This window comes from Curcuma longa, chromosome 4 (genome assembly GCF_044706935.1).
Source record: "Curcuma longa cultivar G26 ecotype Majalengka, Jawa Barat chromosome 4, ITB_CL_G26_1.1, whole genome shotgun sequence".
Classification (NCBI taxonomy): domain Eukaryota; kingdom Viridiplantae; phylum Streptophyta; class Magnoliopsida; order Zingiberales; family Zingiberaceae; genus Curcuma; species Curcuma longa.
Window position 1 is genome coordinate 11075019 of NC_133864.1, and position 11006 is coordinate 11086024.

The 11006-nt window shown below is 40.8% G+C and overlaps 1 protein-coding gene across 1 annotated transcript; it reads right to left on the reverse strand.

The window, feature by feature from the left end:
- Positions 1 to 7732: 7732 nt before the first annotated feature.
- Positions 7733 to 10185, reverse strand: LOC141828017 (glycosyltransferase family 92 protein Os08g0121900-like). The gene is made up of 2 exons (XM_074715365.1): positions 9876 to 10185; positions 7733 to 9514 (listed from the first exon to the last, which is right to left on the reverse strand). The coding sequence occupies exons 1-2, from the start codon at positions 10021 to 10023 to the stop codon at positions 7935 to 7937; spliced, it is 1728 nt and encodes a 575-aa protein (XP_074571466.1). The 5' UTR covers positions 10024 to 10185; the 3' UTR covers positions 7733 to 7934.
- Positions 10186 to 11006: the final 821 nt, after the last annotated feature.

The following is an 11006-nucleotide window of genomic DNA, read 5'->3' on the forward strand; positions in this document are numbered from 1 at the left end:
AGCTAATCCTCTTCGTTCTTGGTCATCCTCATTCTAAAGGTAAAGGCATCTTTTAGGGCCACTTGAGAATGGATATCTTTCTTTGTTTCTTCTTCGTGTCGAACAAGGAAGTAGAGCTAGCTTGTTCTAGTCAAATGCATTGCTCCGATCTAGCTCAAACCGAGAGGGAGAACTAGCTAGCTAGTTAGAAAGGTTTGAAAAGAATGATTGTGCCCATTCAGGATTCTTGACTTTCAATTATGATGTTGGGTTTTGTTTTGTTTGTTCTAACATAGTGAACTGTTCTTGAACAATGCTCATGAACATTATCCATTGACAAAGTTTATAAACTGTAGATCAATGGGATATGCCCACTGCCTGTCCAATTAAGCAATCAGCTAACAGGTTTGGTATTCCTCAAGTTTCAACTTGAATAAAGCAAACAAAAACAAAAGAGAAAGAAAGATTTTGACTTTAAAAATGAGGGAGGGAGAAAAGACACTTTGATCTGAATGGTTGGAGGAGCAAATTAAAGGTATTGAGGAGGATTAGCTAGAAAAACAGGTTTCTTATCTGAAAGCTATTCTTTGAGTTTAAATAACCAAAAGTTGGAATACTTCTTTGCCTACTACTTTCACATGGGGCTGCATAACCTTTTCGAAGTGTTTAGGCTCTTCTTGCAATATTAATGTTGTCGACCATCTCATACAGCACATTGTCGAGAGGAATTTGATCATGTTACATCTACAAACATGTTATGTTCATTTGTTTCAAATATTGTCAATGGAATTTAAATTTGATCATGTTATTTATTTTTTTTAATATTTAAACATGTTATGTTCACTCGCACCCTGCAATATCATAAGACACAAGCACCTGTGAAGTGGTGAATACAAAACAGTACTCCAAATGCATGCCTATAATTTCAAACACTATTGTCACTGCCTCTTCCAATTAGCAATTGGGCTGATGGTGAACAAAAAGAAAGAAAAAAAAACAGAAGTGAAACAATAATCTGAACAGCCAAACAAACAAAACAAAACAAAACAATTTCTGTACGTGAAACAAAATGGTTGATGTTGTCTGAAGGTGCAGTGCATTCAAGCCAAAAGACCTAGAAAGTGCCTTGTAAAATTACTGGGTTCTGACCTGACAGTACTCCACGAAAATAGCTTGTTCACGAGATACATGATTTGTTGCTCCCAAATCCATAATCTACAAAAGATAAGAATCAATTAATAACACTGTACTAACAACATGATGCTCATGACTAGAAGATAAATATGGATCTACATTTTTCGATTCAGTACATTCCAAAACAAAATGACCCTTTTTGCCAGAGTTATAGCAAGTTAGTTTGCTTTTAAGTTTCAATCCATGCTTCTTCCCTTTAAATGTCTTCTTGTTCGACCCCAGCCCAACAGCAGCACCAACTTCCTTTTCCTTTTCCTTCTTGAACCATTCTTCTTATTTTTGGATCCAACAGAACCTTCAGCTATAAAAGTCTGTCCATAAATCTTTGCGGATTCTATTCTTTTGCCTCCAATTCAACATGGCATGAGACATCGACGAAAGTTTTGATACTTTCACTGTGAGTAAGATTCTGTTTTATTGTCTCCCAAGAATCAAGAAGGGAACGAATTATTGCCTAAACCTATTGTTCATTAGTCAACTCATAACCAATAGTCTTTAATTCCCGAGTTATATTTGTCATTTCCCTCAGGTGTTGAGCTATGATGACATTCGGGCACTTTTTGTAGCTGTCAAATTTAATAGTTAACTAGAAGTTTGCTCAAGTTCACTCCACTGTATTTCTTTCTAAGGACAACCTAGACAACATAAGTTATTGATTACTACTCATACTCACAAACCAGGTCAACATCCATAGAACTAATCAAAATTTCTTTAGCAGTAGAGGTCTTCTTCTTCCATGCCTTACAACAACAACAACAACAACAACCAAGCCTTATCCCACTAAGTGGGGTCGGCTATATGGATCCTTCTACGCCATTGAGCTCTATCTCCTATTATATCATCATCTAAATTTAAATAAATTTTATCTTGTTTTATTGTTGCTAACCACGTCTTTTTTGGTCTACCTCGTTCTCGTTTGATGTGCGTATTTGTCATAGTTTCACACCGCCTAACTGGAGCATTTGTCGGTCGTCTAAGTACATGTCCGTACCACCTTAAACGTGTCTCACGGAGTTTTTCCTCAATAGATGCAACTCCAACTTTCTCTCTAATGCTTTCATTTCTTATTCTGTCCATCTTCGTATGTCCACACATCCATCTTAACATCCTCATCTCCGCAACTCTCATCTTTTGCTCATGTGCTCGAGTCATAGCCCAACATTCAGCGCCATATAACATAGCAGGTCTAACTGCCGTTTTATAGAACTTTCCTTTAAGTTTTAGAGGCACTTTACGATCACATAAAACACCTGATGCCCTCCTCCACTTCAACCATCCTGTTTGTATTCTATGTAAGACATCTCTCTCTATCCCTCCATCAGCTTGCAAAAATGATCCTAAATATTTAAAACTCTCAGTTCCAGACAACTCATCATCTCCTATTTTAATACTTGTCTCGTTACGTTCAATATTGCTAAATTTAAATTCCATATATTCTGTCTTTACTCTACTAAGCCTAAAACCTTTCTCTTCTAGTGTTTCTCGCCAAGATTCTAATTTAGCATTTACTCCCTCACGTGTCTCATCTACCAATACAATATCATCTGCAAATAACATGCACCACGGTACGGTATCTTGAATGTGTCCAGTAAGTTCATCTAGGATTAGTGTAAAAAGATAAGGACTTAGAGCTGACCCTTGATGCAACCCTATTTTTATTGGAAATGCTTCAGTCAATCCGCCTGAAGTCTTCACTCTAGTCGTTACTTCCTCATACATATCCTTAATTAGGTCAATATATACTACACTAACACCTCTCTTTTCTAGAATTCTCCATATAATTTCCCTTGGAACTCTATCATAAGCTTTTTCTAAATCAACAAATACCATATGTAGATCTTGCTTTTGCTCCCGATACTTTTCAATTAGTTGCCTGAGAAGATGTATAGCTTCTATTGTCGACCTACCAGGCATAAACCCAAATTGATTTTCGGTGACCATAGTCTCTTTCCTTAATCGTTTTTCTATTACTTTTTCCCAAAGTTTCATGGTATGACTCATTAATTTAATGCCCCTATAATTTGCACAATTTTGTACGTCCCCCTTATTCTTATATAAGGGAATTAGAGTACTTACTCTCCATTGATCCGGCATTTTCTTTGATTTCAATATCATGTTAAATAATTTTGTAAGCCATTCAATACCTTGTTTCCCTAGGCACTTCCATACCTCTATCGGAATATCATCTGGTCCAACGGCTTTTCCATTTTTCATTCCGTTTAAAGCTTGTTCTACTTCTGAAATTTGAATTCTACGGTAAAAATTTAAATTTCTATACTCATTTGACTTGCTTAAATTACCTAAATTAAGTTGATCACCTACACCTTCATTAAAAAGTTGATGAAAATACCTCTTCTTAGAAATTATAATCTAGCATAAACAAACACATTGTTTAGCAATTCAATGTAATTCACAATCCATATGTATGTATGCAATTCATGATTAATTCAATGTTAATATAATTTAGTTTACCAAATCAAGTGATAATAATATTTCCACTCATCATTCGTACAGTCAAATCTAACTAACATTGTTTAATCATATTACATACAACCCATCAAATTTATAATAAATGAACAAATCATTTATAATAAACATGTTATTCAACCATAATATTTTTTTCATGTCATACTTTCAAAAGATAATAAAGTATAAAATTCAACAAACTAGTGCAAATAAACATTATGGCAGTAACATAAATCCATAAAAAATTCTAAGAAAATAGATAGGTTATAACTATTCCCACTAGGACTGACATTAGTGCAGTAGTAACTAATACAACCTCTATCTCTCTAAGCTCAGTAGGGACACTTAACTCAGGCAGATTGACATCGGAACTCTCTATAGAATCCTCATTCGGATCCTCCTCTTGGATCACAAAATTTATCGCAAATCAACAACTAAAATTATTTTCAATGTTGGATGGCTCATCTAATACCACCTTACAGGATAGAGCCTAGAAGAACTGGATTTAATTGTCAAGATGACAAGCCTATTTATTATGATAAGATGTAAGGCAGCAGCATCTTCATAGACCTTGTAATCTGATTTCCAAACTGTATATAAAACCCAATATATGCTTCTGGTAAGGGATTTAGAAATCTTCCTAAGGAATTTGATTTTTCTTTTTTTCCCACTATGCGGAATTGATTGATTTACTTTGTATTGGCTCAAACGAAACATGGCAACGGGGAGCAGGAAAGATTCTTTCATGCATGTATACTAGAAGCTAATTTTGGCAAAATTTTGCTAACCATCTTAAACTTGGACTGGAACATTTCCAAACCCACCCTCTTCAGCACCATTTGGATGCTAATGCTTTGGATATAGCTTACAGTCATCAAGTTAAGCAATCAACCAACTTGCAAATAAATTTACCATCCATGTTGCTAATTACCTAACCAGTAGTCCGTCGCCTCAAAATTAATAATGTGACACCAACATAAAGGTATTGAGCAACAAAGCTACGACAATTTTGATCTTCATTTGATTGCCTATGAGGAAAAAATAACGACATGCAAAGTTTCCCACACGCAATCCTGGCAAACTGCTCCTCTAATCCACCATCAGCTAACTACCAAACTTGTCAAAGGCGAGGAGGTAACTATTATCTAAAAAATTACCATAATCTCCGAGGAACAAATCTAACACGCACAGACATCACGAACTGGAAAGAAGACGAACACCACTCACCTCCTCAGAAGGAAGACGGAACAGCAACCGGTACTCTTCGCTCCTATTCGATAATACCTGGTTGTGCCATCTCAATTGTGGTCAAGAAGCGCAACGACAACCCTAGATTGAAAATCGAACCAAGAGCCTTGCTCGATGGTCATTATCAGCATATCGCCGTCGCAATGGTCATAGCACTCCACAGATTGCGAGAGGGATGAGTTTCCGTGGCGAGAAGGTGGCCGCCGCACCGCGCCCCGCCCAAATCGGGCCGGAGAAGCGAGGGGAAAGGAGAGGTGGGGAAAGGAGAGGGGGAGAGAGGAGCTTACGACGCTCGCGTGAAGCGTCGAGTTAGGGATCGGGATTTTACGCTATGTTTACTTCGATGAAGAAAAGAATCCCTAGAGAAAATAAATTTCTAAGGAAAAGAAAGAAAATCTCAGCATCTCCAGAGTAAACGGAGGAAAAGATCCACACACGGAGGAAAGGATTCACACACTGTAGCATTTTCTCTGCCGTGACAAAACAGGCGCAGGGTCTTCTTCCTCCTCGACAAACGGAGGAAAGCATCCCATGCTTCGGCCGAGCACGATCACCGCTGGCAGCGTGGGAGAGAAGTCGCTGGAGGATGCCGCCGGAGGAAGCTTGCTGCAGGAGAGGAAGCTTCCTGCCCCTTTCCCTTTTCCCTTGCATGGAGTCGACTGCCGGAGAGGATGTCGCCGGAGGAAGCTTGCTGCCGGAGAGGAAGTTTCCTGCCCCTTCTCCACCTCTACCAGGTGCTTCATCTAGCGTGCCGGCGGCGAGCAGGGGACGGCGGCAGAGGAGAAGAAGAAGAACCGGCGGCAAAGGAGGAGAAAATCGATTGTGCCGGAGGAGAAGAAGGGAAGAATCGGGTGCGGTGCGAGAGGGATTTCGCAGAGTAATTTTTATTTTTATTTTTTTCCGTCCGTCCGTAGCTTTCCGCCCGATTTTGGAGGGACTGATTTTGAGGAGAAATTGATCCGCTGATGGATAGAATTTCTATCCTTTCTTAAAAAGTTGTAAAAGTAAACGATGGATGAATATATACTGAGGAAAATTTTCCTTCGATTTACTTTCCATCCTCCCAAGTAAACAGAGCATTAGGGCCCGATCCGACGAATCCTCTAGGCGCGAATTGTGAACTCGTCGCTAAAGTTAAGGTCCGGATGAAAATTTATCAAAATGTTACAACGAATTTTAAATTCATAATAAATTAACGGATGAATTCAATTTTAATAAATTTTATGATAATAATTTTTGAATCATGGATTTTGTTAAAAAAAAATTATCCTTTATCTATCAAACACATTCCTAAAAAAATTATAATTAACATAAAATAAGGTAGGTCAATACACTAAATAATAAATGAGTCAAAGTTGACAGAGACACCAAAATAGATAGAAAAGTCACCATCATACAGATCAAAGACCTACAGTGCCAACGCACCATGTCCCATCAAAGGAGCAACACAACAGCGTGATGGCTGGCATTTGGTCATTTCTTTAACTGTCTGCTGAGATCAGGAGGCCAAAGACCTGCTAGAGACACATCAGCAGCCAACCCTGGTTTTTGGCATGATCTAGGCATGTTTGGAACTGTTCATCAAGTTCATAATTTTAAGAGTAGATGATCTTAACATCATCTTCTGATTTATCTTATACTCACTCAGAAATAGATCTTCAAAATATTTATTTCATTTGAATCTTAAATTCTGATCTTTTTATTGTTCCTACTGTATCACACCTTTGACTAAAGCATTTGTATAAGACGAGAGCTTTGGTCACAACATCAATGGGCTAAGACGAGCATCTGATCACAATAACATCCATTTGAAACAATATTAAAGATCCGATCCAACTCAATTTTAGTGCATTTCAATGGAGAAGCCGAGCCACCCTTGCCCTACCTAATAAGAACTAAGCTAAGCCTGACACAACACAGTCTGTTTTCTTTTCTTTTCTTTTTTTTTTTTTGTGAGCCATGCCGAGCATAGTTCAAACCGGCTCAGGTTAACCAGATCGCAGGCTGTCGATACATTTTACACCTCTATCTCCACAATAACTTTCATCTTTAAGAAAATGCGTAAAAGGAAAAGACCTCAAGTCAGTGGTAGGCCAAAGCAGAATAATGCTTGTAAACTTTGACCTGCTCACATGTATGGAACTTTAGAAGCATCTAATAATTTCACACACAACCTTGGCTAGGATTGCTCCCATGTGAGACACAATCCCACATTCAAAGTCATTAAAACTATCTTAAAAGGATGCCCACACCGACTGGCATCTCACTTGTTGCTGTTATCTTTACCAGTTGTTTCAGTATTGATAAATAATTTTACTCAGCACAACTCTCATGGTATCTTTGAACAGCCATAATGCACCATAATTTATGCTTAATAAAATCCTAAGAAAATATAAAGCCAAGCAAAAGATAAAGGTTTAAATTTCTTACCTGGAAAATCTCCATCTGGATGACCACCCATGAGATGCTCAGGATCCCCTGGAGACTGTCGGCATTGTCTTTCCACTGTTTGATGGATATAGAGACTAGCCACATAAATGCTTTTGAAAATAGAGGCAATTATATCCTGCTATGATGGTTAATGATAACACATAATAATGGGACAAAAAGGCAAAGGTAAAAAAGAAAAGAAAAGGTTGTCACAAGTGATCATCTTAAGCTTTTGCTGGAGCAAGTTAGTCTAAATCTTTTATTTATTTATTAACAAGATATGTAGCAGGTCAATATTAGTTACAATATCCTTGTCTAGAACACTAGATAAGCTGCATAAAAGATCATCACCTTTGGTTAACAATGCCCAATGTAGAACCAACGACGCAAATATATGTATGTAAGACCATTCATCTAGTGACAAATCTAAACTTCCATTCAATTCATCCCTACTCTCTCTATCTACAAAAGAATGAGTCTTCTAAGTATAAGTTACAAGCATGAAAAGGATACACTTGGTGACGAGATGGATAATCAAAGAAAAACAAAGAAGAATTAGGATCGATTTAAGATTCAGGATTTGCCACAACACCTATTTCACCAGTTGAATCTCATTATCAATCTTCTCTGTATTGGTTTGATGAATAAAATTTAAGTTCTCCCTCCTGCCATGGAAGAAGGCCACTTCTTGGGTCAACAAAGTTCACAAAAATGGAATCCCTGAGCCCTGTGTCGTTAACCTCACAGAACTGGCTCGACCAATCGGGTGGCTCCACTGCCTTTGTGCCCAGGCCTGGAGCCCGGTCCTTGGATCCCACATTCTCCTCATTCTGCCAGTCTGCAACGTAGGTAGCAACTCTACGGTAAAACTTCTCCTTGAACGCGTCCCACGCTTGATACTTGTAATGGTTGATCGCCATGAGTCCCTTCTCCATGTTGACGTATCGCATACCTTCTTTCAATCGAAAATGGTGCACTACGTTGGCGAGAGAAGGATCCAGTGCCTCAGGCCGGACAATTGACTTGTGCCGCTCCGGCGCCAGCAGCCGACAAGTGTATCCCACTGTGACACCTTCCAAAGGTGTTGTCTTTCTTCCAGAGGGGCCAAAACTGTAGCATGTCGTCCGGAGCTCCCCTATCCATGGTATGCTCGAGTAGTTCTGGAGAACATCGTGCAGTGTGACATTGGTGGGGAGGTACAAAAACTCGTCGACGTCAATGAATCCTACCCACTCGCAGTGGCTTCTGGCTCGAAGAGCGCAATGCGCAAACCCTGCTTCCTGGGTTTTAACCCAGGGCCACAAATGGCGACTGATTCTGTAGTTAGAAGACATGGTTAATGATCCGATGGCTTGCTCGATGTCGTCGTCGCTGTTGTTGTCGTATATGAACCAGCGCTCGACCCCTATGTGGGCGTGGTAAATGATCCATTCTGGCAGGAACTTCGCTTGGTTGCGCAACATCGTGCAGACGCACATGGTGTGCCGCTTTTGCCTTGGGCTTGCAGGGAGGGTTTCAGGGCGGGCGATGGAAGGGAGAGTGGTCGCGCCTCGGTCCTTTGTCTTGACGGATATCAGTGGAGGATCGAGGTGCGGTCGGGAGAGGAGACGGAGGAGGATGCTCGGTGGGGTGCTGCAGCGGATGATTTCCTGGGCTGCTGTTAATGCAGGGGAGGTCAGAAGGTACTTGGGCTTCGAGAAGTTCCAGCTAAAGACGCACTCGAATCGAGAGGGATCGGAGAGGCGGGCGGGGCGGAGGTTGAAGCCTTTGGCGAAGACGATGGTGGAGTTGTCATCGGGGTCGACGAGGGCGGCATAGGTGAGGTGGTCGGAAGGCAGGGGGTGGAGCATGGGGAGATCAGGCGAGATGGAAACGGGGAAGCCTCGAGGCCCAACAGGGCAGCTGATGAAGGGAGTCGTCCTGGAAGGGACGACGGCCGGGAAATGGACGTGGGGAGTTCGTGAGGAGGGGTGGTAGTAGATGCAAACAAGATCGGATTGCGGGAGGGAACTGGGGAATCGGAGAAAGAGGAGGACCTCATCTGGAAAGGAAATGGCTTCTTGGATTTCGATGGAAGGGTGCATGCTGCTGCCATTCTTGGAGGTGGTGGTGTCTCGCCGGAGGAAGGGGTGATCGGAAGCAAGGGCATTGATGGCCGATGTCTGCCAGGTCGGTAGCAACACAGGTCGAGATGAAACTGTCAAAATTCAGATCACCGACGCATCATAAACCAAATTTCAACAAAAAAAAACAATAGATAAAACATAAGATACACTTTTTTGCTGAAATGAAAATGAAGGATTTCCACCCAATAGAAGAAGACCGCTACGAACACCAACATTGAATTTCCATTTCAACAAAAAAAGAACGGCAAGTTGGGAAAGAACAAAAACAAAGCGTAAGCAAAAAAAAAGGGGAAAACAAACAAATTTCACACGAGAAATCAAGAACAAAACCAAAAAAAAAAACAACAGATGATACGGATCCCGAACACAGATTCAGAAGAAAACACAAATCAAACAAAGAAGAAGTGATACTTTCTGATTCCGACGACGAACCTGCAAAGATTCGGAAGGTGGAGTATGCAACGGTGGCGCAGAGAGCGCAGCAAAGGAAGGCGAAAAGGGCAAACCACGAGAAAGAGGCGGAGGTCCCCTTGGACGAAGATCTCCCCCATCCTCCAGCGACTCTTCTTCGTTCTTTCATGGCCTCAGAGGCAGTGGCGGCGGAGCGCCACCAGATCCGAGACGCGGCGGCCTCCTCCTCCTCTTCCTCTTCCTTCGCCTCTAGCTTGAGGCCAGTCGTTCATAGGAATCAGGAATGAAGCGGACGACGACGCTGGAGCGTCGGTGCCTGCTCCAGAACCAGTCGACGGTTACAAGCGAAGAAAGAAGAAGAAGAAGAAAGAATTGTGGTCCGGATAGAAAGTTGCAGGCTCGTGGTTTGGATTCGCCACCGAGCGAGTTTATGCGGTTAATTAATTATTTTTTTTTATTTTATGCAAGGAAAATTTCACTTAACTCCAATAACTTATCTTATTATTCAAAATACACTCATAAAAATTAAAGGGTGTCCTTTTTTACATTATCCTTCAAAGAGTATCAAATATTTTTTAGAGATTAAGAAATATAATACAATGACTTGATAAGTATCCAAATGAGTTTAGATATATCCTTGTTAGATCGAGCAAGTAAAGAGGGGCAATTGGAGAATTTAAGATTTTAAGATACATTTCAACAAATAAAGAAAATGCAGGTATTGAAATGAAAATTTGCCCTTTAGGATAACTGATATTTCCGAAATTAACGGTGAAACTGGAGACACTGCGCCTGCCTGACCGCTACGAAAGGAACAAAGAGAGGGCCCCGCCTTCCTTTTCTTTTCTATCCCTTTAACGTTCGAACCGGAACGGACCGGGTCGAGTTTGAAGGGAACGAACCGGGTCTGATGTGAACTCGACCGGCGGTGCTAAATTTGGAAATAGTCCTAAAAGGCAATGGGCATGGGAGGGAATATCGGTACGCAGAGGAAAGGGACGGTCCCTCGCTGTAACGGCCATTTTGTGACCTGTTTACTTGGGGCGACGATAATAAGCTGAGAAAGGAGTAAACTCTGATGGCGGATTGATTTTGCTTCCTACTCCGCGAGAGCAAGTTTCAGTATTACGTATTTAACATATTGAAATTTTA

Excerpts from the sequence above, each read along its gene's own strand:
- LOC141828017 (XM_074715365.1), bottom strand. The coding sequence starts at position 10,023 with ATGAAAGAACGAAGAAGAGTCGCTGGAGGATGGGGGAGATCTTCGTCC. Across the intron at positions 9,515-9,875 it reads CACCTTCCGAATCTTTGCAG|TTTCATCTCGACCTGTGTTG; the intron begins GTTCGTCGTCGG and ends GAATTTTGACAG.